This window comes from Fomitopsis serialis (genome assembly GCF_022376445.1).
Source record: "Fomitopsis serialis strain Sig1Antser10 chromosome Unknown B0H18scaffold_56, whole genome shotgun sequence".
NCBI classification, from domain to species: Eukaryota; Fungi; Basidiomycota; class Agaricomycetes; order Polyporales; family Fomitopsidaceae; genus Fomitopsis; species Fomitopsis serialis.
The window spans coordinates 8,147-36,137 of record NW_025955016.1 but is presented as its reverse complement, the minus strand read 5'-3'; the positions used below and the strand labels follow the sequence as shown (position 1 = coordinate 36,137).

Sequence of the window (27,991 nt, the reverse complement as noted above, 5' to 3'; positions counted from 1 at the left end):
GGCGGCGCTTGCCGGGCGCTTATGTCTCGCAACCCTACCTTGGCGTGGTCGAGGACGACGACTGCGGCAGTGTACGCCTCCATGGCTAAAATCAAGCTTTCAGCACGTCCAGCACGATGAGTGCCTCGACTTTACCGAACACCGCTGCGCTGGCAGGTCGTCTGGTTGCTCGTGCACGACACCGACAATCCTTGGGTCTCCGAACATCTCAGCATGCGCGGATCCACGCGCGGTCGTACTCCCAACCACCTGTTCAACAAAGCCTGGCAGGCGAGGTGAATCGGAAGGAAGAATCTGATGCGTCTCAACGTCCTCATTCGCGCGATTCTGAGCCTCGCGCCAGGCCGGGAGGTTTCCCAACTTCGGGTTCGTCATTTGTCGACGCGGCAGCGACAGCTTTGATTGGTCTTGGAGCTGGTAAGTGTGCGCAATTGCTACCTATTCCCTCGAGCTCTGTCTATTGTTGAGGAGGGACTGGTATGATTCGAAAAAAGAGTTAGGCGGGACAGTAACAGTGGCTGTCAGAACGATTCGAGTCTCGATTGGGAGAGTGACTCGAGGCCCTTGCCGAAGGTTAACCCTCGTGGTTCAACACGTCCAACCTTTCTTGCTGTGAGGCTCTCTGAGATCCTCTGAGGTGCTCGTCGGTGGCGAACGTGTGAGAATATCCAACCGCCTCGCTGGGACGCGACATTGGCTTCTCCACGAATCACAACCCATTAGAATGACAGTAACTGACAGCAGCGTCTAGTGTTCTTTGGTGGTGTCGCATATGTCGCCTGGTACAAGAAGAACGTCCTCGACAAGGTGAGGACCTCATGCGCTCGCCTTCAAAGAGACTACCTTCTCAGACACCCCGTAGATCGAACTTGCGTTTGCGAGAGGCTACGACCCAGCCCTCGAGCTCGCAAGCAATCCACGCACGCAGCACGACACCGGAGACGATTACGTTCATTGGATGAAACACGTACGCCGCCGAGAACAGTCCTCACTTGACCGCATCATCAAGGGCACCGAGGCTGGACAGTATTACCTGTTGCTCGGACCTAAGGTACGTGCGGATGTCGTGCGCATTTCACGAGAGGGTCAGGGAGCTGAGCGTGGGTCGCGTAGGGCACTGGCAAGGGCACGATGATGCTTGACGCGATGCAGGCGATCGAAGCCGAGGGTGTCGCTATGTGTGATGCGCACCCAGACCTGGAAGTCTTCCGTCTGCGTCTCGGCAAGGCGATGAATTATGAGTTCAACGAGGACACGCAGACCAGTCTCTTCCAAAGGCGTGATCCTCGGGAAGGTCTGTGGACTCGATCCTCGCGCGCAGGTTCATATTGATCGCACGAACTCGCAGCGGGGCCGTCCTTGGATATCGAGCGAGGTCAGTCGAGGGTGTGTCTGCCGCGCGGTGCCGGTAGTCATATACTACGTGCACAGCGTTGAACAAGCTAGAGAAGGTCGCGCTGCGATACGCACGAAGAACAGGCAGGCCTCTCGTTTTGATCTTCAATAATATCCATTTCTTCAAGAATGACGATGATGGGAGGCAGATGCTGCTGCAGATGCAGCAGCGCGCAGAAAGCTGGGCTGCTGCCGGTGGGTGTTCCGCTCTCCTCTCATGCACATCATTCCCGCTCACTCGTTTCGCCCACCAGGAATCCTGACGATGGTGTTCAGCAGGTATTCATTATGAAGCTTCATAGTTCTCCTCTGCTCACATGTATCAGCGACGACTTCTGGCCCTTTCTTGTCATGCGTAGGTCACTTACTTAGTTGTCGTTGCGTGTATCCCTAACACGTCTTTCAGGAAAGACCGCCAGCAGAATGCAGGTGATCCCCATCTCACCACCCGCGTCAAATGCACGTTCTGACCGCAGCACCCCATGTAGGTCGTGACGGTGTCCGACCTGAGCTTCAAGGACGCGCTGCGCGCCTCGGCACAGATGCGCCTGAACGCGAAGCTCCCGACCGACTCAGAGGAGCTCCACGACGCCGTGTCCATAGTGGGCGGACGGCTGTCGTACCTCGCGCAGCTCTCGAAGACCGCGAACATGCGCGAGCACGCGCAGCAGATGCTGGATGTCGAGAAGGCGTGGCTGCTGAGTCTCATCGGCCTCATACCCGACTGTGACGACGATGTCATGGACGAGCAGAAGTGGAGCTCGTGCTCGTGGCTCCTCCTGCGCGAGTTCGTCAAGCAGCGGCGCGCGGACGAGCGCGAGCGTGCGGAGGCGCTTGCGGCCGGTGAGCTGTCGTCCGAGGGGCTGGACGAGCTGCCCCTCCCGAAGATTCCATACGTGAGTATCGCTCCTTTGGGCCTAGCTGTGCTGTCTGCTGACCTTGACGTTCAGTATAAATGTCGTCAGATAATGACCAGGGCCGACTTTCTTGAAGGTGCGCCGTGCATGCGTGTTGTTCGCGGACTGCCAACTTATTGTCTGCCAGACCTCGATCGCGCCAATGTCATTGCCATTGATGTGAGTCTTCGCGGTTTCATGAGGGTCGGACGCTGATACGCACTCCCGCCGGATCCCAGACGAACCATGACGTTACGCCGGACTCCGTCCTGCTGCTGCAGGCGGCGCAGAAGGTCGTGGAGGAGGAAGGGTTTGACGACCTACTGGACGGCGTGCGGAACCGAGTGGACGAGATCGAGAGTCTCCATCGCACGAGGGAGTTGACGGTGCGTTTCACTGCTGGCCAATACAACGGCCGCACGCATCCTCCCTACCGGTGCGCAAGACGCTAATGAACATCCTTCCAGTTCAAAGACATAAGCGCGGGTGATCGCATTCGACTCTCGGTGGACAAAGGGGGCGCGGTTTCGGTCACTGGCTGATAGGCCTGCGTAGAACCACGATCCCGCGAGTATGTTCGGCCACACTACCCAACACCGCGTTCAGCGCAAGCATCGCAATGCGTTGAGGACGTGTTTCGGCCTAGTGCGTTCCATTCCCTATCTCGCTGAGCGGCTCGTCGCAACTTGGCTGTGAGTCGGACGCAGTACATGCATATCAGAGGTCCCAGCCATGCTTTCCCCGCATGAAGGGGACGGAGAGGTCTATCATCCCTGTCCCCGCGAACCAGTGCGCGTCCGCTGATTGGTCCGTCGGCCGCTGATAGACGCAAGAAGGTCATTTAACGGCTCGACGCTGGGAGCGCGGATGCCGCTAGAACTCTCATGCTCTCGTGCGCCTCCTCCCGGCGAACTTTGCACTCGCGCTGGGCCGTCTCACGGTTGGCTGCGAGTGCAGTGACTGCTCCACGATTTGCACGCGCACTAACGTCCACTGGCGACTCTATAGTTTGTGTAGGGTGGATCTTCGCTTCCTGCATTGTGGGATGAGGGCCTGACCTCCTTGAGCACCGCGCTGTACGTCCAGACGCATCCCGTATCGTGCGTGAAACGCTTGACCCGGGGGATCCCAGATACCTGTCCTCCGATGCATCGCGCACCTTGGGAGAACTGGCACAGCGGCAGGACGGCGCTCGACGATTGGGCGTGGTTGGGTCTGTCCCCCTTACGCTGGACAGATTGAACATTCACGTAGACGTCTGAGAAGATGTGCATGGGGATGTGAAAGACGAAACGCTGCGCCCGCGTCTAGCGATGGCGGAGGGTCGGAGCTCTTTGAAAGCATCCGCTGCCGAGGGTCAGCAGATTCCCTCCGCGGCTCTAGACTTGCTATCTCGTGGCGAGTAGCGCGTGCTGGCGAGTGACTTTGACGTCGTTTTATATGGTTCGTGTGCAGCTCAATCTCTAGTGAGCATGGCGATTTGACTAGTATACTCATTGTGCGTTCCACCGTCCAGCCGGGTTGGTCTGAGCGAACAATGTAGAAGTGTGTCTACTCTCTAAGCCTCAGTATGAGAATGAAGAATGGAGTGCGAGCACGTCTACTAGTTCGATAGGACAGACTTCTGCGCTTCGTAGGCACGTTGATATCGTGGCCGCATCGACGAGGTTCCGTTTGCTTCCTGTACTAGCAGTTTATCCGAGTGGTTGATGAACCATCCGGTTTCACGGACGGCAGCAGGCCGGCCATCTGAGTCTTTCCTCCTGGGTGCAAGTACAGCGCTAGTAGCTCCAGTTGAACAATAGACAACAATCGCGAGGTGAGATTCGTCGAAGTCGCAGCATGAACAAGAACTGCCCGTTTCGGATACAAGGCAGTCTCCCTTTTCAGGAGAAGCATCGTATATTGGCTGAGGTGACCATCCGTGTCTCGAGTGTATCGTACTTGAAGTATGGGCACGTTGTTCGTGCCTGTGATGTTATGACCGGAGACGCCGCATACACCTAGTAGGCCACTTGCCCCAAGAGCGTACAGCATTGGACGGTTGAACTTGAAGACGCATTCAATGCAAGTACCGAGTCGACCGCGACAGCCACAGGAATGATGGACGGGCGCGTCGCTGATGGCAGACGCCCCAGCCAAGGCAATCCACCGCGCTACCAGACCAGAGCAAGTGAATGGCGTCATGAGGATGACCGTGGATGGTGGCGTTGGCGAGCTCGGGCCCTCGGGCAGGTCGACCAGTATGGCTTATCGATGTCAGGAACGCAGATATGGTGGCTAGTCGGGATCGACTCGCCACCGACTTCGAATTCACTGCGTAGCTTGCGGGGCAGCCAGCCCGAAGGAAGACACATATAGATGAAGAGCCGATCCGTACGGGAGCTCGTGGTCGCCTTCACTGGCCCTACAGTCGGCATACATACATGCAGCTGGCCCGGTCTTCGCAGATCCTAATAACACAGTAGCAGAGCACCCTTCACTCCGCAGATCATGATCTTGTTATGGACCTCGGCACGGGCGAAGTCCGAGAAGGAGGGGCCCTATCCGCAGCACGCCAAAGGCCGCCTTCCCTCTACGTTGTGGCCATCTGTGAAGTTCAGTAGCACGTATCATAAGGGATCCCGGCAGTCCGAAGACATGCTCGCCCGCCTCCAATGCACGTTCCTGTATCGCAGATCCTGTCTTCTCCCGCGACATGGTCCGATAGGTCGAGTGCTTGGAGCGGGGAGGGCCTAGCAGCATGATCCGGCACCGACAGAACAAACGGGGTCCATAGCTTGCTCCTAGGGCGAAACTCGCGCGGGAGCCGTCGAGCTCTCCATTCTCAAGTCTGCGTGGATACGCCGCAGACATATAAGGCCATGGCTTGCGCGTGATACAGATGCACTAAGCATACCGATGCGGAAGGGCGATCTACGGCGATAAGTCAGAGCATCGGGAAGATAGGGTAAATTTGGAATAGGGTGCACCGTCAGGACACTGGGAGACAAACCTGGACCAGTCGCAAGTGACGTCAAGGTCCCGCTGAGCTTTGGGCATCGCCAGCCTTGGCCTTGCATTGTACTTTCAAGATGCCAAGCGCGAATCTGTGCTCGGCAAACGGCTGCGCCATGTGCGCGACGCGGACTCGAGGATACTCAACTCCTGTATTCCCGCGTCAGAGAGCGTACAGATTGCGGAGCTGATCACCGTGTGAGGGCAGCAGAGCTTGAATGATAGCGACTTAGTGTGAGCAACCTGACTGTGTGCGAAGAGGCAAACGCACCCATATCCTCGGACCGTCACGGGCACTGCTGCGTCGTTTGAGTGGAACGAGTCTGAGGATACGACAGACGCCTATCTGAAGCTTCAACCGGCCCCTTAGGACCAGTCCACGACACACCGAGACACTGTCGCTGTTATGATCATTCGCAGTCGGCGTCGGATAACAACAGAAATGCTGTCCGACCCCACCGACACCTACCAATCCAGCGTCTATCAGCTGCAGGCGTTCCGTAGTGGCCATGTACCAGGGCGCCTGAGGATAAATGAACGCCACCAGCCTGGCTCGGAAGATGGAACGCTGGGAGTCTGAAATGCCCGCCCTCGCGCCGTTTCATATAACTCTCGTGTACACCACGCGCGCACGCGCGCACAGAACGGGTTCGCACGGCCGCGGAGGCCATCGCACCGCCTCGCAACTCAAGAAATGCTTCAGCACATTGCCCATCCCATTGCAAACGAACGAGGATGGCACGTACGGACAGTTCGACGCACGGACCAGCAAATTTTAGACGTACGAGATGAATTGGCTGCTCCCCGATCCGCCTGCGGGTGGAGTCGATTGTGATCTCGACCAATCATGGGGCAGATCTGCCCGTCGCACGTACGGGGTCAGATGCGGCGAACGTGGGCACCCCAGACCCAGGACCGAGCCCGTCCCTCGCCCTCGGAGCCAACACAGCTTCCACCCACTCTCCGGAGCAAGCGCGCAAAGTCGGGGTGCGGGGCCTATGCTCCGAACGCCCGCTGTCCCACTCGGGAAGGTCTGTATTGCTTATGTAGTTATTGCGTGTAATAGTAGACGGCATACTGGCGATATGAAGCTTCATTGCATTGAGGGTTAGCAAACCTTCTAAGGTGACATAGAACTCACATGTATCGATGGGCAGGATAGGGATGCGACTCCCTCCCTGCGTGCGATCTGAGCCTCGACGAAGATGCGTCTGGCTCGTGTCTCGTCTGACCGCTGACCATGTCCCCTGTAGTCTTCGAGACACGTCCGATGTTGAACGTTGAATCCGTGGCCGCCGGAGCATCCTTCACCGCTCTACGTCGCTCCTCCGTAAAATTTGCTCAGTCGGTTTGGCATCGCGATGGACAGCGTGAACGTATAGGAACATATTAGTGATCGCACTCACTTTGCTCACCGTTTTCCTAACTCCATAATGCAGTGCTCGTCCTCCGTCCGCTCTGCACTTCCGCGCCGGGTCATCTCGGTGGCGCACCATGGTCCGGTCGGAGGCAAATTTCCTGAGTGTATGAGCGTCACACCGTCACAGCGAGTGACTCACCGTGACTCGCCTCGATATGGACCCACTGCGGGGGCTGGGAACGAGGGTCTGGTGTAGCGTGTCAGCGGGGAACGGACGAAGCCTATATCGAGGGCCTGTACAACCCTTGACGCGGACCCATGTGACGACGTCAGAGGTGCATCTCACTTTGCCAGAGATGCCGGGAATAAGAGAGTTATAAGTAGGGGTCGCGCTGATTCATCGATCCTGGTCAAGAAACATGTCCAATGACCGGTGGAGGAGGGAGGAAGTGCTGAACATTGATGATACCAACACGAACAGACATTGGTGGATAGGTACTGAGTCGCAAAGACTGTAGTCGGAACTGAGACATTGACGTAGACAGAGATCAAAGCAAGACTTACCGAATCCATACGGCATGGGTGCGCCAACAGAGGGATGAGTCGGAGGCGAGTCGAAGCATCACGAAAAAGGTCTGTACTAGGCGCCTGTCAGACAGACCATCAGAAACCAGCCAACCCAACCGTGCAGAACGGGGTTATGACGGAAGGAACTGCATACGAGACACCCTGTTTCCAACGAAGGGCCAGCGTTTGACATAGAGATAGGCCTCGGATGTCGTCAGACGTTCCCACTGTATGCCCAGTGAGTAGCACAAACGAAACAACAACACTATGCGGGCGTTCTGAGACGGTGCTCGAAGTGCGTTGTGCTCCAGCGCGAGATGTCTAAATCTTCCACCGACACAACTCGGAGCGGCGCCCGCATGACGCAGGTGCGTTCAGTGAATCTTCGAGTGTGCAAAAGTCACCGTACTCTGTCGCACGCCCGTCACAGAGCACCAGAGGCTTCCATCAACTCGCCACCTGTTATACGCCGGGCAGGCAACGCGAAGATAAACTCGCATACCTTACGTACCCAAGACGCCGATGAGAGTGAGACCCAGGTCGCAGAGCCGTTGACAGCTCCCAGGCGGGTCCAAGGACGCGTTCCAAAGCACATCGCGTCCCCGCCCGACATGTGCACAGTCCAGCTCGAAGCACATTGCGCGCGCCTGTCAGGGGAGATCATGACATGCGGGTACCCAACAAACTGCCACATACCCGGGCGCGAATCTCGAAGCGAGCGACGGATCGGGCGCGGCGCGAGCTCACTGGCACTCGATCCCGATCATGGCGTTGGACAGTGCAGCGCAGCTCCGTCTCCGAGGCCGCCGGAGAGAGCGAACAATGGCGAGAGTGCCCTGTACTGTGTGCGGGTGGGTGTCCATCATGCGCAATATCATCGCTGTCCGCCGTGAGATCGTGCATCAGCGTGGAGGGCTGGCAAGTCGGGTTCCAGTCGGGGATGTGGGGTGGGTCGGGCGTCGTGGACCGTGCGGTGTCCACAATGGTATGAGCAGTGGGTGGGCGCAGTGCGATGCAGTGGACGAGGTCGGACTTGGTCGAGCGTGACCGCCGCGGAGACCGTCGGGGTGATGGGACACTGGGAATGATCGTCAGCGACGCGCATACTTAGCGTATTGCAAACACCACGGGAACGCATCACAGGCCGGCCAGCACAAGTATGCAAGGTGCTTATATACGGAGAGTGGTTGCGTGCGATAGTGATGCGACGTACGAGGATCTCCATACTGGACAGCAAGCGAGCCGCACTGGCATACTAATCACGATCCCGCTTTCCAATGAAGAGGCAGCGGCAAGAACCACAGACGTCAGTGCGTGCGCACCTCGAAGCATACCAGCTACCGCACATTATGCGAGGATGTCCGGTCCGCGCACAACGGCGGGACCTTCGACGAGCGTATGAGACCGCCGTCGGCCCCTGGCTGCACGCCCGTCATGCACAGCATCTCAGTCAACACTGAAGCATTGGAATGATGATGGTGGCGTCGCGCGACCCGGACTCGCACCGGAGACTGCCCGTTTCGGGTTGCTGCCCAGTACGCCCAGCCGTTCGAACCCCCGAGCCACAGGCCCCGGCTTCGACGCCACCAGATGGGCGAGATCGCACTCCTACGTGACACCGAGTCGTCAGTCTGATGTAGTAAGGTTCTGTGAAGGGCAGTTTCACGAAAGCATATCAGGTAGAGCACGCCACGAGAGCCGGAGCATGTCCACGACGTACCATGACCATTCAGATTGTAGATCCGCGACGGCCAGGTGTTCTGCACGTTAGCTAACGCGTCCACGACAGCTCGAAGGGCTCAGTGCATGTGAGAGAGCCCATCATCCGCGGCGAATGGCGTCCGTTCGATTGCGAGTAGGTGTCCACGGGCTGCACGCCAGAGAGCTGCGAATGACGACGTCCCAGAGAACACAGTGGCCGTCAGTGTCTTCGACGTAACGTAACACCGCACGCAGCCATCAACGCTCGTCGCCCAAGCATACAATTCGACGTACCGGGGCCGCGTTGCAGCTAGTACCACTTCCAAGTCCAACCACCACGACCTCGCGCGCGTCTCCCCACACCGAGGAGGTTCCCGGGCGTCCCAGCACTGACGTCACGCGCGGCCAATACACGTTTCGCGCGCACAATGGAAGGCCCTCCCCAGGATCGGAGTAGTGCCTCCCAGGACGCTACTCGGGCGCCCGCACTATGTCCGTCGCACCTGACGCGAGCTCGCCTTCGCCGTTGATGTGCAGGCGCGCTCTGCGCTGTATGTGGCAGTTGGCGAGTACGCTCCTAGTAGCTCAGAGGCAGGCCGGAGCGAGTGCGGGCGAGCCGTGTCATGATCGTCATCGCCGTCACGGTGGGTCACTGGCAGGAGAAATCCCGGGACGACTTACGGAGCCTGGATGGACCCTGTGGGTATTGAGCGCGACGGGGGCGCCAACGCTGGGGCCAGCGTATGAGCGTACTGTACTCCAGGGAGAGGAAGAGAGGAGAAGCTCGGGCAGATGAACGGCGGCGGTTGAATGTTGGACATCGACTGGGAGCGAGCGTTGGAAGTGGAAGGTGGTTTCGGTATTGGTGAGGGCACCGTGACGCCACCAGCAGAACATGACGGAGGATGTGGTGTAGGGAGCGTGTTTCCGAGAAAAAAAAGCTCGTACGCAGTCCCTTCCGATTGCAAACGTACACAGGATCATAGTGCCTCTGCAGCTGGTAATTGCGCGCAGTGGGTGCACCACTTCGATCGTGTTGAATGCACCGCTTCGGTCGTGCTTCGGTGGCGCAGTCAAAATCGGCTTGCTTGGCTGTCCGCGCACAGAGGATCGCAGCAGTCGTATGCATCTTCCAAGGAGAGAGACAGGCCTTCGATGATGGTGAACAGGACAGCATGGCGCAGACACGCCTCCAACAAGGCGATGTGTGCGCGTGCCACGATCGACGTCTGAGTGAATCACTCAAGTACGTACAGTTCCTAGACTATCACGCATGGGCCCTGGGCAGCGAACATCAGCATCGAGTTCCAATTGGATCTGAGACGGAGGAAAGCACACCAGGAGAGGGGACAATAGGTGGCGATGACGGGGCGATGAGGCATAGCGGCAGCCAAACTGCGCAAACCGTTGGGATCCGGAGAAGGCGCGAAGGTAAGGAAGAACAAGGCTGGGCGAGTGTTACCTTGTCCGTAGGGTGCTGTACGTATGCCGCGTCTGCAGGGACGGCCCGAGCGAGCTGTACAATAGGCCAAAGCGGGCTGAATGGGAGCGTCGATTCAGGCAGGCCTGAGGTCACATCTGACGATCGCTCGACGCCCGAACGGGCGAGCAATTGGGGCGCTCTGCATTCTTGCACGATCGCGAGCACCCGCGGAGCGTATCAAGCCAAACACACACCGAATAGAACGCCCGCATTTGTAGACAACACGAAGGCCAAAGCGGCCGCATGCGCGCGCGAGCTCCAGGTGGCGTCGACGAGCCGCCGGCTATTGTACCGCATTTGGGCGGCGTCCACAAACAAGCGTCGCACCGACGCGAAGCACGAAGTGACTCTGGCGGTGGCAGGGACGTGCAACCGCCGTCCGCTCGAGCTCTTTGATCGACGCTTTTCGAGCTGCGACTGATCGTTCCACGCAGGCACAGTTGTTCGGGGCACTGCAGGCCAGTCTTGGGCTGAGACGCCGATCCGAATAGTGCGACGACGTCGCGTCACACTCGAAGGGGGACGCTCTATAGCCAGCTAGTTCGAATGCAGCAGACACTGGAACATGCAGCTGCGGTGCCACCGTCACTGTCCCTCACGGGCCTCAGCGCACCATCGCGGACGTCCCGACGGAAGTCGGCGTGATGGCCAATCAAACCGCGGGGTGATTGGCGGGAGCGTGTAGGGGGCTCGCTGCCAACGCCGCATCACACTGCAGAGACACGCAGGCTGTGCGTCGCAGCGGGCGGTGGGAGCGCCTGGACAGAACTGGCCGTCGGTCGCATGGCCCGCTGGCTCCTTCCTTTTCGGGAGGCGTCACGGCGGACTAGACCCCGCCGCCACGCGCCGCCGGTGGCTGAACAGGCATGCAGAGCGGGCCGGGCGGGACCCGGAACACCTCTCTTGCCCCTTACGCTCGTGCTTTGGCCTCTCATGCTGTTCGGCATGGGGACTTTCGAAACACAAGCGTGGATGAGACAAGGCCTGCGTTAAGGGGAGTCACTGGTCGCGAAGGTGAGCCGCATATAGGTGCTACGGTGCAGCGCCTTGGGGCAGCATTGATTTGTGTTAGTGGGCATACGTTCGAGTCAAATTGATCATGATAGTTCATCTCGTCCTTGTCGGAAACATATTGTGAGGCGATGCCTGATTTCTTTTGCGCTGAAGCATCAGACCGGTAGAATGACAGTGCGTCCTTGTCTCTGTGGAAAGGATGCAAGCAAATTATCCTATACACGTCGTCGATCAGAGGCGAACATCTATGTAAGCGGATCCTACCCACTGACTCTCTTTGTAGTGACTGAATGCTATCATCCGGATCCGGTGGTCAAGACACCAACCGCATACACCATGTATTGCGATATCCTAGGTAGAAATGAACGAACCACTGGACGTTGGTCACCGAAGGTGTCCTGTCCCCTGCGGGACAATAGGCGGAGCCCACCAAGAGCGCCACGATAATTTCCTTTCCTTTTGTGTCTTACAAAAGCAGACTGCCCCGAGGTATGTTCTGCGCTTGACTCTGCTCATCGTTCCTGCCATTTCTGGCAGGGAAGCGTGTGTTCGAGGTCCTTCCGGCGTTGGCCACAACGGACGCTTCAGCCACCTGCCGGAAGGGGATGTCACAGGGGCGTGTCACCCTGCCTCATCGGGACAGACCCCAAAGCGGAGCTTAGGCGCTTGAGCGATGGGCCGAAACAGCGTCGAGACAACAGCGCCTTTGTGCTCGGGCTTATATATCCACACCACTCCGTCGCGAGAACGCCGTCAAAATTTCCCCAACCCCCTTCCTCCTCCATCCCATCCCCTCCCAGGGCTCATTCTGCGCGCACTGCCCCTGCGCCCCGCGACATTGTCTGTGCATTGACTTGGATAAGGACCGCGCGCCGCCTCGAGGCTCTGGACGATAGGGTCGCGTTCCGCCGCCACGCCATTTCCGCGCCGAAAGGTTGAAGGGTTCACACGGTGAGTGTTTGTTGCATCCTTTTTCCGGATGGGGCACGGTGCCTTTGCCGGGCACGAGGCTGCGCTGGCGCCGGGGGGCCGCTCTGGCGACTGGGCGAGGGGGCTGAGCCGATAGGCCCGCGTGTTGCCGGGCACGCGGCAGGGCGTCCCCAGGCGCGAGCTGTTGCCTGTCGCCCAAATTCGCGAGAGCAGTTCTGATCGGGCAGGAGCGTGATGGGGTGCCACCTCGTCGTTTATCTTGCCTCGCCTCTTCCCAGCGGGCCTTCTGTCGCCCATGCGTCAGCTGTACGCACGCCCGCTTGCTTGACCCCTTCCGAGGCTTCTGCGTCGCTATACCCCGAGCGTGCTGACTTATATCCCCTCCAGTCTCCCTCCGCCGCCACCATTTGTCGCCCACCGCCACCGCGCCTGTCTGTGGCTCCGTCTCGACGCTCTGTTACTATCCCATCATGGCTGCTGTCTCAGGTCCCTCTGCCGCCCGCCACCCCTCGCCTTTCCGGAGAGCGAGCAAGATTACCTCAAGACCGCCGCCAGCGCCGTCTAGTGGAACCAGCGGGCATAGCGCGCACCATGGCATCGTGAGTAACCCTTCTGACGTAGCAACCCAACCGAACACTAACAGTATTCCTCCAGCCTGACCCGTACTACGGCCACGAAGAGACCGCCAAGCTCTGCGCGAGGTTCGTGACGCATTTGTTTGCGTGCCCCGACCTCCCTCCGTTATCCACCGCCAATCCGCCAGCACCGTCGCCGCCGCTCGCATTGTTTATCGCCTACGCCCTCCATAGAACGCGACTGCACACTTCGGTGACCTTCGCCGCCCTCTACCTCCTCCAACGTCTAAAAGCGCGGTTCCCCGCCGCCCGCGGCTCGTCGGGCCACCGTCTCTTCATCTCCGCCTTCATGATCGCGTCGAAAGTCATCTGCGACGACACCTATTCCAACAAGTCGTGGAGCATTGTCGGACAAGGCATGTTTGCCCTCCGCGAAATCAACCAGATGGAGCGGGAGATGTGCTCCTACCTCGAGTGGCAACTCAACATCGAGCCAGCAGCGCTGAAGGAGTTCGAGGCGAAGGTGCGGAGGGACTTCAAGGGCCACGGGCCATACCCCACGTACGTACTCCCCTCGCCTGCGCCGACACCAGTACCGTCGACGACGCCATACGGCGCCACGTCGACCACCACCCCGAGCTTCGCCGCGCGTCCGTCGACGTCGCCACCGAAGCCCACCCCCATGCCCGTCGACGCCAGCACGGCGTACCCAAGTCCGCCCACGAGCCCCGACACGCCCGACACGCCCGAACAGTCGTACTCGACTTCGACGAGCCCGGCATCGTCCGCATCGCCGTCGACGCCACCGGGTTTCGTCGACGCGAACATCCGCATCGCCTCGCACAGCACCCACGGGACGCCCCACGCCATCGAGCAAGAGTCCGTCGCCGCCGTCGTGCCGCCGCCGATGCAGAAGCAAACGGGCCGGTCGCTGTCGAGGTCGAACACGTTCGACTCTTTTCCTGAGAAGGGCTCGCCTTCAATATCCGACGCCATCTCGACCGACCGCGCCTCGGCGACGAAGAAGGCGAAGGGCCAGGACTGGTACGCCCACGCGACGCCGTGCGTGTGGTAGGCCCGTCGCGCGCCATGATATCTCTATTTCCCATGCTTGCTTTCCTCCAACCGGCCGCCGCGTCGTTGCTCGCGCGGGCGGCCGCCGTCGCTCATTATATCGGACACCGTGCTCTCGCATAGGACCTCTTGCATCCGGTTCGTGGCGCGTTTCTCTTCTTCGTCGCTCTCGCATTGCCCCGCCCGCTCTCATGCCTCTGCTGCCGCGAACTCTTCATTTGTGCATTGTCTCCTACCTTGTTACGCATGTTCGTCTCCTATTACCTGTCCACGATATTTGCATGCACTGTATCAATACCATACAAAGTACCTTATCTATAGTTGTACATGGCTGCTTAGGGCTCTCCACTATAGGGTCTTGCGTCTTCCGTTATATAGGTGAACATAGGCTGGCCGTAGTGTTAACGCGCTCACGAAAAATATAATGAAGCTAAAACACTGCAATTCCTTTCACTTGTGTGATCTTTTGAGAGCGCTACTTATTGGAATACATCGAACTGCACTATCGAGCAGGCGAGCGAGTGAACGTCGACGCCAGTGGACTTTGTCGTCTACTCCCATCTTGCCGCCCACGTCTGAACATCTCTGCGTTCTCCTCCCAAGTCTTTTCCTCCACCTCTCTCTGATCAACAGCTCGGTCGCTGACTGCAAAACCGGGCTAATCCAACTACAGTCATCGCCGTTCCACCCGCACCGACCGATCACTCTCTCCGACGTCCCTAGTCAAGCAAATCTCTTCCTTCTGACGGGTATATGCGTGCTCTCGCGCCACCGCCCGCAGTGCCGTCCGGAAGCTCACGATCGGGTAGGTAAACGTTCACCAACGAGGCCTTTCCGCTCCGGGTCGCGCCCGCGACCCCTGGACCGCGCGCAGGAGAATCATCGGGCTGCCGCCTTGGCGATACGCACGCCGACCTGGCCGACGGTCAGCGGGTGGTGTGGACGCTGGGCCGCCAGGTACGACTACGTTGTCGTCGGGATTCTGACTGGCTCAGACTGTCTGTTGAGGGCGACTCCACACCGCGTACTCGGGGTACTCGCGCGGGTCTCAGCGAGTTGGAGAGGCGGAAGCAGTTCTCGTATGCCCAGGTACCGCGGAGTCAAAATGTGCGTCGTGGCTCGAAAGCTGATCAACTTTTCTTCGAGGCGTCGGGCTAATCACGACACTTAGGGGCTTCCTCCGCTCGGACTCGCTCTACGGCACTCCGTTTACGGTGCGTCCATGACCAGGTCAGTCGTGCGGTCGCTGGGCAAGACCCCGGGCGTCGGGACATTGCACTTCTGTGGCCGGCTGGCGTCATGAAGTGAGTGCGGTGATACGGTTTTGTTGTGAGTGGTCGTCCCGGTGCGTCCTTGAATACCGTTTTCGACGGCGTTGGTCCGCAGACCTTCATGGCTTCGCTATCCTTGGGTGGCCTGCTGCACGTTCGCGGCGGCCATTCATTTCGGTGCCATTCGCATGCCCTGGACGCACTATGATCATCCACATAACTTAGCTCAAAGCTTCTTTCGCGGTACCGCTCGCCCTTTCACGCTCGGTTCAATGATTCCCGTTCCCTGTTTCCTGCCAATCATCCTGGCCCCCGCCTGGCGTCACGACTCACTTCCCTGGCTACGGCCCCGTGAGCGACCGGCGCAGCCACCCCAGACCCCTTCGCCCAACCTAAACGCCAACCTCTCGCACTGCTGACACTGCATGCAATTTTGCAGGACGCCCACAGCGTTCGAGGCACCTGTACATTCCAGTCAAGGGCACTTGCGGCCCAGTACTCGGTGCAACTCTGGTGCCTTCGCCCCACTGCCCAGGAAAGCGCGCAGTTTTTGCTCCACTTGGAGCGAGTTTGCCCCAGCCATCCCCAGAAGGCTGTGTACTGACACAGAGACCTCGTGCAGACGCCGCCGAGTTCGACCCGGGGATCGATGCGCGCCGCTCGCAAGGTACGTCGCTGCGGGTACACATACGCGCCCCTATTCTCTCTGTCACTCTGTATCGGCTTGTATCGGAGGCTCATCGTCTCATTGCAGGCTTTATGGCAATATCTTCGGCCATCGCGTCAAGCGCCCGGCGCGGAGGTTCGTGCTTGCGGGCTCGTATCGTCGTGGAGGTGTATAGTGATTTGCCGCTGCTGTCGAGTGTCGACTGCCTGTCAAGGTATGAATGCTGAGCGTTCGCGTTTGCAGTTGTGTATGCTGACCGAGAAGGTGCATTCTTCGTCGATTGACCCGACGTATCGGACTGTTGACGAGCCTCGATCACTGTAACCGCAGTAAGTCCTTTAGAGTTTCATTCCTTGTACCGTTTCGACCATGCTATGCCCAGTATCGATATCCATCTACTGGGACTACTGACCGCCCTGCACACGATGCCGAGAGCTCATACCAGGACTGTTCAACGTTCAGACGTGCACCATTCAGCATGCCATGGTGCCCCTAGACGTCGACGTAGCTACGAAACTCAATATCCGCGTAAACCTCCAACCAAGCGGCGGCACCCCGCCATCCCCGCCTGCCCACAACGGCTTGTCGCCAACGGCCGTTGCGTGACGACTGCCTGGGTGTTTGTCGTGTCCGCCACGAAAAACACGATGCACGACAGGCTTGGAATTTGAATCGTTTTTTCACGCCAGTTCGGAAGGTCGGGAGCCACGTGTTGGGCCACTATCGGAACGCGCCAGACGCGTCTGATCACATACGCGACCCGACACGGTCACGCCCACGCGATCCGGGGACAGGCTATCCCGCTAGCGCAAGTTGGGTTCCTGTGTACGTGTTCGCGGGATCCCGCGAGGATGGATTTGGGCATTTGGCGTCGGGGCGTTGGGTCGGCAGCCCTCGTGGCTGCGATCATTGGGCAATCTGCTCCTTCTCGGATACTGAACGCGGCAGAACCAAACGTAGTCGAAGCGGGGCGGCCCGGTCTCTCTTCAACTCGACCTCTATCTGTGGTCAGCTCACCGGGGGCATCCAGCGCTGACAAGGTGGGGACCGCTTTCTTTTATCCGCTATGGAAGACCGATGCATTACGTTGCAGTGGTGGGTTTGGTCCGTTTGGAAGACTTCGGTGGCTTCTGAACCCTTTGTGGCGTCGCCACACACCTAGTTCCGGTGTTCATCTGTCCTACTACGTCGTGTCAAGGCCATGGAAGGTGGCAATAAAGCGTGGTGGCCCGTGCGCGGCGGTGGTCGGCGAGTGTCTTTGACGGCAATAACTGACCGAGGTATGTGGCGATTGCATCACAAGTGGTGGGATTATACCGGGCTGAGTGATTGATGCGTTCTCACAGGTGAACTCGATTGATTGACTGAGGATGCGGCGTCCAGGCCCTGTTAGAATTAGAGCATCAACACGAGGAAAGAGGTACGTTAGATCTTCTGTTGTTGGTCTCGCTGTTAATGATATTGTCTGTCAATTCGGTGTCCCTGACAATGCTGAGAACGTCTATTTGACAATCGGTCTCGTCATGACAGCGGTCACAGAGCGGCGCGTTGCAAGCTCCACTACAGACGAGTCAACATCGTACGCATGTGGTGCGAGGTATATTTGACACAACTACGCAGTGCCTGCGTACGCTTCCTGTCAACGATTGGGACGTTTCTCAGATCCGGACATCTGGATTCTGCACCCGTTCGCGTAGGCTCTCGACAAGCTGAACTAGGATAACCACCTCACAACTATGGTCCTCTTGCGTCCTTCCACCATATCGGCTTCTCCACACCCCGCACGCGTGCGTGCAGAGCCTCCGGGTCGCGCACGAGAATGACAACAGACGCACACTGACGAACACTCCACCGTACGTCTTTCCTATCTCAGCAATTTCAACCTTCCACAAACTCGGACCGACGTGACCCTGACGTACACGCGGGATGGGATCAAAGGCAATGCACGCGCTCGACTACATAAGCACGCAGCGGCCTCGAGGCCGTCGTCTGCATATGTATGTACGATTGTACAGGCTCGTGACCTCTGGGCGCCCTCCACAACGCTTGCTCGGTGGTCGATGCGCACGCGGTATTGCCGCATACGGCGATGTGTACAGCTCAAGGCATGCTTCTGACTGCCCTCGATCAAGCGTTTGGGCGAAATTTACATCCGCCTCTCGGACACGTTGCTGATCATGCGATCGCCTCCGTTCGTTGTTGTGCGCTCCGCCTCCGCTCGTTGGCCGAGAGCGGTAGTGAAAGGCCTTGAGACAAGCGGTTTGATATAATTCTTTTTCGAATTGATGGCACTTACACAACACATTATACTCTAGGTGAACAATGCAAGTGCTGTGCGGTTTTCCTGAACAAAAGATGACCCTTGTCTGAATTGGAAATCCTAGGTACGTCCCAGCACTTTGGCTGCGTGTTTATGCTATCCTCACATGGCATGCCTTATGCTCAGCGTGACATCGCCTGACGACCTACAAACTCCAATGCGCACAAGGCCGGCGCGTTGTCCATCGGACCTGTACGCGGCGTCACACCTGTGATTAGCGTGTTCAATGGTCCCGACGTGTCAACTCAGGTATGTGCCAGGCCTTCCTCGTCCCGTTGAGTCAATGCGTATGGGCGTCCATTCCATACACTAGAGTATATGGTGACGAGATGGCATGGTCTGATATGGGCACTCCGTGCGTGTATATGACCACCGGTACGGCATTCACGATGGGCTCGTGACCAGGCGCGCTTCCACAGTACGCGTTCGTTTCCGCCTTGAGGACTTCGAGGCGAGGCGAGACCAGGTAATGACAGCACTCCGTTCTTACAGGAAAGATGCATAGCGCCCGCTACATCCTGTTGCGCGCGTCGCTCATTTATTAAACTTTGCATGCAGTTACGGTGGTCTCGATGTATGATGGGTACGATCCTCGGGCGCGGATTGTCCCAGGGTTGAAATTGGTGAGCGATGTCCGGACGCACGCTGTTTCTGAGGCTGTACTGGTGAATGTATGCATCATGATGATGCCACCCATCAAAGCCAGTGAACTTTACCTCGATGGACAGATGTACTCGGATTCTAGTTGTATTATGGATATGAGTACAAGGCGACGTCGCGGGTCAGGACACGGTGGATAGACTCCTCTTACGATCGGGGTGAGTGATCGAGAGAATGCGTCAAGAGTTGGGCCTAACGTCTTCTCTAGGCGAAAGCTTGTACTAAGCAGGCATGCCGCACTTGACAAGGCTCGTTCGTATTTGGAAGGACTCCCAGCGCAAGTTGTCACAGGACCACATCTAGTCTGCTGGCTGTCTGTTTAGACGAATGACAAACGTACGGCACTGGGTATACACATCTATACTCCTCGCAACACGAACGTCGCACTCGGATGCCCGTGCCCGTGCCCGTTCCCGTGCCCTATGACTGGATCCAGAGCTCCTATCTCTCTACCGATATCACCTTATCCCTACATCCAATCTTAATCGACGGGCATTACGGAATCCCTCCCTGAAACCTTCTATTCCCCGGAGTACAATACCCTCTTTGCCTCGTTCTCTCTTCCCCATACAGACCATAATGAGTGTGTCATACCTCCTCCATGATCTCCTGCTATCTGCCAGCTATCTTCCTTGAGCGGTAGTCACTCGGGTACGAAGGCGGCCGAAGGCAATGCTGCCTACAGGCTACCGCCCAGTGCCATCCGCGCATCAGCGCGCAGACATCCTAAGCGGTACGGTATCAGGTACTACGCCGCTTGACGCGGTTTGTGGGCGCGCGTCGCGCGAAGATAGCCTTTTGGCTTGCGGGCGGGATCCGAAAGCTCGGAGGCGGGCTAAAGTGAAGGTATTCGGCTGGGGTGTGACCGGCCTCGTAAACATGGCCAATGGCTCAGTCTTACTGCATAGGCGAGCTTCGGAAGACACCTCGAGGTATTCTGGAATATCGCGCGGGGGTGAAGCTGTCGAAGTTCGTACGTACGAGTGCCAATTAGTCCTTTTACCTCATCTGCCTGTCGTTGGGCACGTTTTACTGACCGCTCTGGTTGGCTGCAAGTGTCCCGTTCCCTGCCGGTATCATCCTGGATCCTGCAGCTGCACAGACCCGGTGCGGAGGGCCCAACGTACGATATCGATCGAGGTCGCCGCGAGGCACTGATTGCTTCTGTTCGGCTTCGACGTCCAAACAGAGTATTGCATGCAAAGGAAGTATCGATTCCTAATCCAATCTACCGAGGCTTGCGCTTGCGCTACACATGCATTTTGCGACTTTGGTGAGTGTGCCAATCAATCGAACAAGTCGTTTTGCTACGAGTGAGCTCGCTTGTCCAAGCTGGCAATGGTGTTTGAACGTTCAAGGTAGAGTGATCTGTTTCGAGACGTCAGGCAATGGCGACGAGTTCAGGAGGCGTGAGCCCGGAGATAGGTGATGGTACAAAGGAATCCGTCAGCTAAAGTCTTGAACGATGTTAGATAAAGCTCAAGGGGAATGGTTAAGCTGTTCCGGTGACACGACGTACCGAGATGCTCATTCAGAGTGGATTGTTGGCCGGGATTATCGCATCGTACGCGCTTAACTGCTCCTACGATCTTAAGCAGGTACTTCCAGTTATAAAGTACCTTTTTCAGATACGCAATAGCTTCGGGATAGCCGGATGGTACGGACGTACCTAGTCATGTTGACTGTAACCACCCGGCGTATGACTGACTGCCACATCGGCGGGACATGTACATGTCACATTCGCGGTTGCGACCGATCGCCGCTACAGTCTTCAGACCAAGGTATGGGGCGTGCAATCGGGGAACATGTCAGTCATCCGCTCGGAACAACCAAGATCGGGATTGTGGGGTCGTCGACGTAGCACAGAGTCGGTAACACTTGCAATGGGGCGCGCACATCAAAAGTAGTCCTTGGTGTAGGTTTGAAGCCCAGTCGTCTTAACGAAAGGAAGTATCATTACAACAATTCGATGTCGGTTCCTTGTTTCATCGCAACAGTGAGATGGCAGATCAGAGACGCTGATATGCTCGACCTCGCATTACACCTAGCACCTCCATACACGACGCACATCCGGTTGCTTGCCTATTCATCCACCTGTGCTTCCCTCGTCAGTACAGACTGCGCAACCTCAGGCGTCCGCGACTCACCCGCTTGTTTCCGCCAGTGACGCGCGAGCCGTAGAACCTGATAAGTTTCTCGCACGGGTTGCCACGACTCGCCGACCAGAGTATCGTTCTCTTCGTTGACCTCCGCAAGGTCCGGGAAGATCGCGAACAAGAACGCCGCCACCTTCGCAGGGCTTCCCAAAGAGGGGGACTGGCCGAAGTCGATGGTTCGCAGGGCCCGATTGCAGTAGCCACCGCCCGGCCTCTCGTGGAGCGAGACGTCCGCGTCCGATGTATCCACGTCGATCGTGAGCGACCCCAGCAAGGGACAGTACCTGGCGAAGTGCGCCAAACCCTGGAGCGTCGTAGCCGTCGGCTGCCCCCAGGGGTGCATGGCCGTGGAATAGAACTCCAGGTACTCCATTCGGGGCCACGACACGGCCAACTCCCTGACGGCGTCGTCATCGAGAACGATGCACATCTCCGTCAGAAGGCTGAAGCTGCGGAGACGGCGGAAATCGCAGAGACGCCTCAGCGACTCCATGGTGACGGCCTGTGCACCTTCCTCCTCGACATCGGCGTCCTGGCCGCTGGTCACATCGAACTCCTCCAACACGCCCCGCGAGCACCGCTCGCAGAGTAGCTGTAGTGTACGGTCGACGGTGGCCGGGTCTGACGCTCCGGTCGACCTGATGGATGCCACCTTGAGGTTGGGAAAGCGACATGCTGATAGGAATTCGGCGGAGCTGCCCATGGACACGGATTGCAGAAGCAATTCCGACAGAGAGGGGAAGGTGAGATGGCTTGTGTTAGTGTGATTCGGGACAGCCGACAGTATGGGGTTAGAATCGGCAGCGAGATGCAGTTGTGCGAGGTGCGGAAGTGTTGCCAGGTCCGCGAGGCTGTTGAACGACAAGGGAACTTCCGAAATCAACGTGAGAGACTCCAGCCTCTGCAAGGACGCGAAGGCCTTATCGGGAAAGGGGCCAGGTTGAGTACCATCCATGGAATCGACAACGATACAAATCCTGAGCTCTCGGATGTCTGGTGAGCGTTGTGTGAGGTGTAGGAGAATCGGGGTGATGACGTCGGAGGAGTACTTTGAGTTGGGCGTGCACTTGTCAATATTCAGCGCAGAGAGCTGCTGCCCGAAGAACACATGCGCAGAGTCGAAATACCCATACGTACTGTTCTCCGTCCAGAGGAGTTTGCGAAGGGCGGGTAGCAACGGGCAGTGGGGTCTTGACGAAACGAGCCAGAAAAAGAGGTCATCCGATATCGCCCGGGACGCATGTCCAAGACTGCTTGACGGGCCGCATTGTAGTTCTCGAACACGCTGACCGTAGAAGTCAAAGCGCTCCCAATCTTGAGGCGTAGTGTGCTTGTTAGGCTTTCTAGGTATCTACAAGCAATCAAAGACGAGCTCCTTCATTGGCTTTTCAGAACGCGGTGCGGGTGCACTTACCAACGGTACCTGCGCAGACTCGGAGGCTTCCCAGAATTCTTCAGGTAGACACTCGACCAGGTGCCCCAGACCGTTCTGGAAGTGCCATATGATATCCAGGGCGGGTTCAAGAAAAGCATGGCACGTAAGAGCGAACGCGAGGAGCGCCGGTAGGTATGGTTGTTCGCCGCCAGCGTGATCGAGTATCATGCGAAGGAGCTCCGGGACGGCTAGTGCTCGGTGCATTGCGAAAGATGCGTTTCGCGTGGTCATACGATATAACGCAGATTGCAAAAAACTGTCATATCGTGAGTACTCTGTGCAGCCGAAGTTGTCTGTGTCTCTCATACACACCGGGAATCCTGAGCGCCGTCGACTTTATCAATATGAGTGTATCAGTTGCCTCTCTGCACGTACGAAGTTCAGCAGAGCTCCTCTAGCTCGCATTCGAACCGTGGTAGAGTTCCGGACCAGGCCTTCACTTGCGCTGCGAGCTTGCGGCCTGTAAGTTGTAAGTATGTTAAGTAGTAAGTAAGGAGCTTCCGAATTCTGCGAGTTGCTACGTAGTGTGGCGTGGGAATGTAGTGAGATCGACACGGCAACAGCCGATGCGTCTAAATGGATCCCCCCCCCTCCTCCATGCCGCAAACGTCGTGGTGGTTGGGTCGGGAGTGGTACCAGCTGCAACGCAGCCCCGGTGCGTCGAATTGTATGCTTGGGCGACGAGCGTTGATGGCTGCGTGCGGTGTTACGTTACGTCGAAGACACTGACGGCCACTGTGTTCTCTGGGACGTCGTCATTCGTAGCTCTCTGGCGTGCAGCCCGTGGACACCTACTCGCAATCGAACGGACGCCATTCGCCGCGGATGATGGGCTCTCTCACATGCACTGAGCCCTTCGAGCTGTCGTGGACGCGTTAGCTAACGTGCAGAACACCTGGCCGTCGCGGATCTACAATCATTCGGTCATGGTACGTCGTGGACATGCTCCGGCTCTCGTGGCGTGTTCTCCCTGATATGCTTTCGTGAAATTGTCCTTCACAGAACCTTACAACAGACTGACGACTCGGTGTCACGTAGGAGTGCGATCTGGTCCATTTGGTGGCGTCGAAGCCGGGGCCTGTGGCTCGGGGGTTCGAACGGCTGGGCGTACTGGGCAGCGACCCGAAACGGGCAGTCTCTGGTGCGAGTCCGGGTCGCGCGACGCCACCATCATCATTCCAATGCTTCAGTGTTGACTGAGATGCTGTGCATGACGGGCGTGCAGCCAGGGGCCGACCGCGGTCTCATACGCTCGTCGAAGGTCCAGCCGTTGTTCGCGGACCGGACATCCTCGCATAATGTGCGGTAGCTGGTATGCTTCGAGGTGCGCACGCACTGACGTCTGTGGTTCTTGCCGCTGCCTCTTCATTGGAAAGCGGGATCGTGATTAGTATGCCAGTGCGGCTCGCTTGCTGTCCAGTATGGAGATCCTCGTACGTCTCATCACTATCGCATGCAACCACTCTCCGAATATAACCACCTCGCATACTTGCCTTGTCCGGTTTCATGCGTTCCCGTGGTGTTTGCAATACGCCAAGTATGTACGTCGCTGACGATCATTCCCAGTGTCCCATCACCCCGACGGTCTCCGCGGCGGTCACGCTCGACCAAGTCCGACCTCGTCCACTGCATCGCACTGCGCCCACCCACTGCTCATACCAATGTGGACACCGCACGGTCCACGACGCTCGACCCACTCCACATCCCCGACTGGAACCCGACGTGCCAGCCCTCTATGTACGCTGATGCACGATGTCACGGCGGACAGCGATGATATTGTGCATGATGGACACACCCACACACAGAACAGGGCACTCTCGCCATTGTTCGCTCTCTCCGGCGGCCTCGGAGACGGAGCTGCGCTGCACTGTCCAACGCCATGATCGGGATCGAGTGCCAGTGAGCTCGCGCCGCGCCCGATCCGTCGCTCGCTTCGAGATTCGCGCCCGGGTATGTGGCAGTTTGTTCGAGCTGTTGGGTGCCCACATGTCACGATCTCCCCTGACAGGCGCGCGCAATGTGCTTCGAGCTGGACCGTGCACATGTTGGACGGGGACGCGATGTGCTTTGGAACGCGTCCTTGGACCCGCCTGGGAGCTGTTAACGGCTCTGGGTCCCACTCTCATATCGGCGTCTTGGGTACGTAAGATATGCGAGTTCATCTTCGCGTTGCCTGCCCGGCGTATAACAGGCGGCGAGTTGATAGAAGCCTCTGGTGCTCTGTGACGGGCGTGCGACACACTACGGTGACTTTTGCACACTCGAAGATTCACTGAACGCACCTGCGTCATGCGGGCGCCGCTCCGAGTTGTGTCGGTGGAAGATTTAGACATCTCGCGCTGGAGCACAACGCACTTCGAGCACCGTCTCAGAACGCCCGCATAGTGTTGTTGTTTCGTTTGTGCTACTCACTGGGCATACAGTGGGAACGTCTGACGACATCCGAGGCCTATCTCTGTTGCAAACGCTGGCCCTTCGTTGGAAACAGGGCGTCTCGTATGCAGTTCCTTCCGTCATAACCCCGTTCTGCACGGTTGGGTTGGCTGGTTTCTGATGGTCTGTCTGACAGGCGCCTAGTACAGACCTTTTTCGTGATGTTCGACTCGCCTCCGACTCATCCCTCTCAGGTTGATGCACCCATGCCGTAAGGATTCGGTAAGTCTTGCTTTGATCTCTGTCTACGTCAATGTCTCAGTTCCGACTACAGTCTTTGCGACTCAGTACCTATCCACAAATGTCTGTTCGTGTTGGTATCATCAATGTTCAGCACTTCCTCCCCTCCTCCACCGGTCATTGGACATGTTTCTGGACCCGGATCGACGAATCAGCGCGACCCCTACTTATGACTCCTTATTCACGGCATCTCTGGCAAAGTGAGATGCACCTCTGACATCGTCACATGGATCCGCGTCAAGGGTTGTACAGACCCTCGATATAGGCTTCGTCCATCTGGCAAGTGACACCACCCTCGTCTTCCCCACTGACACGCTGCACCAGACCCTCGTTCCCAGCCTCCGCGGTGGGGAGAGTCACGTCGAGTCACTGGCTGTGACGGCGTGACGCTCATACACTCATGAATTTTGCCTCCGACCGGACCATGGTGCGCCACCGAGATGACCCGGCGCGGAAGTGCAGAGCGGACGCACTGCATTATGGAGTTAGGAAAAAGGTAAGCAAACTGGTCAGTGAGTGCGATTACCAATCCGTTCCTATATGTTCAACCTGTCCATCGCACTGAGCAAATTTTGCTTCCGAGTTTGTGCGACGTAGAGCGTTGAAGGATGCTCCGGCGGCAACGGATTCAACGTTCAACGTTCAACATCGGACGTGTCTCCGTCCGCGGTCAGACGAGACACGAGCCAGACTCATCTTCGTTGAGGCTCAGATCGCACGCAGGGCTGGAGTCGCATCCCTATCCTGCCCATCGATACATGTGAGTTCTATGTCACCTTAGAAGGTTTGCTAACCCTCAATACAATGAAGCTTCATATCGCCAGTATGCCGCAGTACATAAGCAATACAGACCTTCCTTACTGGAATAGCGGGCGTTCGGAGCATAGGCCCCGCACCCCGACTTTGCGCGCTTGCTCCGGAGAGTGGGTGGAAGCTGTGTTGGCTCCGAGGGCGAGGGACGGGCTCGGTCCTGGGTCTGGGGTGCCCACGTTCGCCGCATCTGACCCCGTACGTGCGACGGGCAGATCTGCCCCATGATTCGTCGAGATCACAATCGACTCCACTCGCAGGCGGATCGCCATTCACTTCGTACGTCTAAATTTTCCTGGTCTGTGCGTCGAACTGTCCGTACGTGCCTATCTTCCCTCGTTTGCAATGGGAAGGCAATGTGCTGAAGCATTTTTTGAGTTGCGAGGCGGTGCGGTGGCCTCCGCGGCCGTGCGAACCCGTTCTGTGCGCGCGTGCGCGCGTGGTGGACACGAGAGTTATATGAAACGGCGCGAGGGCGGGTATTTCAGACTCCCAGCGTTCACACTTCCGAGCCAGGCTGGTGGCGTTCATTTATCCTCAGGCGCCCTAGTACATGGGCACTACGGAACGCCTGCAGCTGATAGACGCTGGATTGGTAGGTGTCGGTGGGGTCGGACAGCATTTCTGTTGTTATCCGACGCCGACTGCGAATGATCATAACAGCGACAGTGTCTCGGTGTGTCGTGGACTGGTCCTAAGGGGCAGGTTGAAGCTTCAGATAGGCGTCTGTCGTATCCTCAGACTCGTTCCACTGAAACGACGCAGCAGTGCCCGTGACGGTCCGAGGATATGGGTGCGTTTGCCTCTTCGCACACAGTCAGGTTGCTCACACTAAGCCGCTATCATTCAAGCTTTGCTGCCCTCACACGGTGATCAGTCAGCTCCGCAATCTGTACGCTCTCTGACGCGGGAATACGGGAGTTGAGTATCCTCGAGTCCGCGTCGCGCACATGGCGCAGCCGTTTGCCGAGCACAGACTCGCGCTTGGCATCTTGAAAGTACAATGCAAGGCCAAGGCTGGCGACGCGGAAGGCTCAGCGGGACCTTGACGTCACTTGCGAGACTGGTCCAGGTTTGTCTCCCAGTGTTCTACATAACGGTGCGCCCTATTCCAAATTTACCCTATCTTCCCGATGCTCTGACTTATCGCCGTAGATCGCCCTTCCTCATCGGTATGCTTAGTGCATCTGCATCACGCGCAGGCCATGGCTTTGGATGTCTGCGGCGTATCCACGCAGACTTGAGAATGGAGAGCTCGACGGCTCCCGCGCGAGTTTCGCCCTAGGAGCAAGCTATGGACCCCGTTTGTTCTGTCGGTGCCGGATCATGCTGCTAGGCCCTCCCCGCTCCAAGCACTCGACCTATCGGACCATGTCGCGGGAGAAGACAGGATCTACGATACAGGAACGTGCATTGGAGGCGGGCGAGCATGTCTTCGGATTGCTAGGATCCTTTATGGTACGTGCTATTGAACTTCACAGACGGCAACAACGGAGAGGGAAGGTGGCCTTCGGCGTGCCGCGGATAGGGCCCCTCCTTCTCGGACTTCGCCCGTGCCGAGGTCCATAACAAGATCATGATCTGCGGAGTGAAGGGTGCTCTGCTCCTGTGTTATTAGGATCTGCGAAGACGGGGCTAGCTGCGTGACCCCGATGCATGCATGTATGTATGCCGACTGTAGAGCCAGTGAAGGCGGCCACGAGCTCCCGTACGGATGGGCTCTTCATCTATATGTGTCTTCCTTCGGGCTGGCTGCCCCGCAAGCTACGCAGTGAATTCGAAGTCGGTGGCGAGTCGATCCCGACTAGCCACCATATCTGCGTTCCTGACATCGATAAGCCATACTGGTCGACCTGCCCGAGGGCCCGAGCTCGCCAACGCCACCATCCACGATCATCCTCATGACGCCATTCACTTGCTCTGGTCTGGTAGCGCGGTGGATTGCCTTGGCTGGGGCGTCTGCCATCAGCGACGCGCCCGTCCATCATTCCTGTGGCTGTCATGGTC

The 27,991-nt window shown here is 57.8% G+C and overlaps 8 protein-coding genes across 8 annotated transcripts; 3 read left to right on the top strand and 5 right to left on the bottom strand.

Annotated features, from left to right (window-relative positions):
• On the top strand, positions 1-2,983 carry B0H18DRAFT_526431 (uncharacterized protein). The gene is made up of 14 exons (XM_048038459.1): positions 1-417; positions 752-807; positions 863-1,051; positions 1,114-1,294; positions 1,349-1,375; positions 1,432-1,590; positions 1,650-1,674; positions 1,722-1,750; positions 1,802-1,824; positions 1,884-2,291; positions 2,346-2,388; positions 2,440-2,471; positions 2,531-2,677; positions 2,759-2,983. Exons 1-14 carry the CDS (start codon positions 117-119, stop codon positions 2,831-2,833), a joined length of 1,695 nt encoding a protein of 564 aa, XP_047891099.1. The 5' UTR covers positions 1-116; the 3' UTR covers positions 2,834-2,983.
• Positions 2,984-3,757: 774 nt separating this feature from the next.
• B0H18DRAFT_526391 (uncharacterized protein) lies at positions 3,758-4,706 on the bottom strand. Its single transcript, XM_048038458.1, has one exon. The coding sequence runs from the start codon at positions 4,476-4,478 to the stop codon at positions 3,978-3,980; it is 501 nt and encodes a 166-aa protein (XP_047891098.1). The 5' UTR covers positions 4,479-4,706; the 3' UTR covers positions 3,758-3,977.
• A 1,474-nt stretch (positions 4,707-6,180) lies between these two features.
• B0H18DRAFT_1018907 (uncharacterized protein) lies at positions 6,181-6,986 on the bottom strand. Its single transcript, XM_048029404.1, has 4 exons — positions 6,965-6,986; positions 6,695-6,895; positions 6,430-6,614; positions 6,181-6,379 (listed from the first exon to the last, which is right to left on the bottom strand). The coding sequence occupies exons 2-4, from the start codon at positions 6,782-6,784 to the stop codon at positions 6,331-6,333; spliced, it is 324 nt and encodes a 107-aa protein (XP_047891097.1). The 5' UTR covers positions 6,785-6,895; positions 6,965-6,986; the 3' UTR covers positions 6,181-6,330.
• On the bottom strand, positions 6,765-10,103 carry B0H18DRAFT_526318 (uncharacterized protein). The gene is made up of 7 exons (XM_048038456.1): positions 9,891-10,103; positions 9,598-9,646; positions 8,429-8,485; positions 7,912-8,293; positions 7,213-7,296; positions 6,952-7,160; positions 6,765-6,895 (listed from the first exon to the last, which is right to left on the bottom strand). Exons 1-6 carry the CDS (start codon positions 9,898-9,900, stop codon positions 7,059-7,061), a joined length of 684 nt encoding a protein of 227 aa, XP_047891096.1. The 5' UTR covers positions 9,901-10,103; the 3' UTR covers positions 6,765-6,895; positions 6,952-7,058.
• Positions 10,104-10,264: 161 nt separating this feature from the next.
• On the top strand, positions 10,265-11,092 carry B0H18DRAFT_1018892 (uncharacterized protein). Its single transcript, XM_048029403.1, has one exon. It carries the CDS (start codon positions 10,290-10,292, stop codon positions 10,818-10,820), a length of 531 nt encoding a protein of 176 aa, XP_047891095.1. The 5' UTR covers positions 10,265-10,289; the 3' UTR covers positions 10,821-11,092.
• Positions 11,093-20,560: 9,468 nt separating this feature from the next.
• B0H18DRAFT_1018856 (uncharacterized protein) lies at positions 20,561-23,091 on the bottom strand. The gene is made up of 4 exons (XM_048029402.1): positions 22,814-23,091; positions 22,481-22,757; positions 21,058-22,417; positions 20,561-21,004 (listed from the first exon to the last, which is right to left on the bottom strand). The coding sequence occupies exons 2-4, from the start codon at positions 22,730-22,732 to the stop codon at positions 20,997-20,999; spliced, it is 1,620 nt and encodes a 539-aa protein (XP_047891094.1). The 5' UTR covers positions 22,733-22,757; positions 22,814-23,091; the 3' UTR covers positions 20,561-20,996.
• A 2,042-nt stretch (positions 23,092-25,133) lies between these two features.
• On the bottom strand, positions 25,134-25,679 carry B0H18DRAFT_1018849 (uncharacterized protein). The gene is made up of 3 exons (XM_048029401.1): positions 25,499-25,679; positions 25,209-25,247; positions 25,134-25,156 (listed from the first exon to the last, which is right to left on the bottom strand). The coding sequence occupies exons 1-2, from the start codon at positions 25,650-25,652 to the stop codon at positions 25,219-25,221; spliced, it is 183 nt and encodes a 60-aa protein (XP_047891093.1). The 5' UTR covers positions 25,653-25,679; the 3' UTR covers positions 25,134-25,156; positions 25,209-25,218.
• An 883-nt stretch (positions 25,680-26,562) lies between these two features.
• Positions 26,563-27,529, top strand: B0H18DRAFT_1018842 (uncharacterized protein). Its single transcript, XM_048029400.1, has 2 exons — positions 26,563-26,727; positions 26,834-27,529. Exon 2 carries the CDS (start codon positions 26,988-26,990, stop codon positions 27,267-27,269), a length of 282 nt encoding a protein of 93 aa, XP_047891092.1. The 5' UTR covers positions 26,563-26,727; positions 26,834-26,987; the 3' UTR covers positions 27,270-27,529.
• Positions 27,530-27,991: the final 462 nt, after the last annotated feature.

Bases quoted from the DNA above. Each gene is read 5' to 3' on its own strand.
- B0H18DRAFT_1018892 (XM_048029403.1), top strand. From the start codon at position 10,290: ATGAGGCATAGCGGCAGCCAAACTGCGCAAACCGTTGGGATCCGGAGA.
- B0H18DRAFT_526391 (XM_048038458.1), bottom strand. From the start codon at position 4,478: ATGACGCCATTCACTTGCTCTGGTCTGGTAGCGCGGTGGATTGCCTTG.
- B0H18DRAFT_1018842 (XM_048029400.1), top strand. From the start codon at position 26,988: ATGCAAGGCCAAGGCTGGCGACGCGGAAGGCTCAGCGGGACCTTGACG.
- B0H18DRAFT_1018907 (XM_048029404.1), bottom strand. From the start codon at position 6,784: ATGGTGCGCCACCGAGATGACCCGGCGCGGAAGTGCAGAGCGGACGGA. The intron at 6,615-6,694 runs GTGAGTGCGATC...AATTTTACGGAG, and splicing joins TTAGGAAAACGGTGAGCAAA to GAGCGACGTAGAGCGGTGAA. The intron at 6,380-6,429 runs GTGAGTTCTATG...AATGCAATGAAG, and splicing joins TATCCTGCCCATCGATACAT to CTTCATATCGCCAGTATGCC.
- B0H18DRAFT_1018849 (XM_048029401.1), bottom strand. From the start codon at position 25,652: ATGCAGTGCGTCCGCTCTGCACTTCCGCGCCGGGTCATCTCGGTGGCG. The intron at 25,248-25,498 runs CTGGTGCAGCGT...GATGATACCAAC, and splicing joins CGGAGGCTGGGAACGAGGGT to ACGAACAGACATTTGTGGAT.
- B0H18DRAFT_526431 (XM_048038459.1), top strand. From the start codon at position 117: ATGAGTGCCTCGACTTTACCGAACACCGCTGCGCTGGCAGGTCGTCTG. The intron at 1,376-1,431 runs GTCAGTCGAGGG...CTACGTGCACAG, and splicing joins GTCCTTGGATATCGAGCGAG to CGTTGAACAAGCTAGAGAAG. The intron at 2,678-2,758 runs GTGCGTTTCACT...ACATCCTTCCAG, and splicing joins ATCGCACGAGGGAGTTGACG to TTCAAAGACATAAGCGCGGG.
- B0H18DRAFT_1018856 (XM_048029402.1), bottom strand. From the start codon at position 22,732: ATGACCACGCGAAACGCATCTTTCGCAATGCACCGAGCACTAGCCGTC. The intron at 22,418-22,480 runs GTAAGTGCACCC...GATTGCTTGTAG, and splicing joins AGTCTGCGCAGGTACCGTTG to ATACCTAGAAAGCCTAACAA.
- B0H18DRAFT_526318 (XM_048038456.1), bottom strand. The intron at 8,486-9,597 runs GTAAGTCGTCCC...TTCATTGGAAAG, and splicing joins ACAGGGTCCATCCAGGCTCC to CGGGATCGTGATTAGTATGC. The intron at 7,297-7,911 runs GTATGTGGCAGT...TCTGTCTGACAG, and splicing joins GCTTCGAGATTCGCGCCCGG to GCGCCTAGTACAGACCTTTT.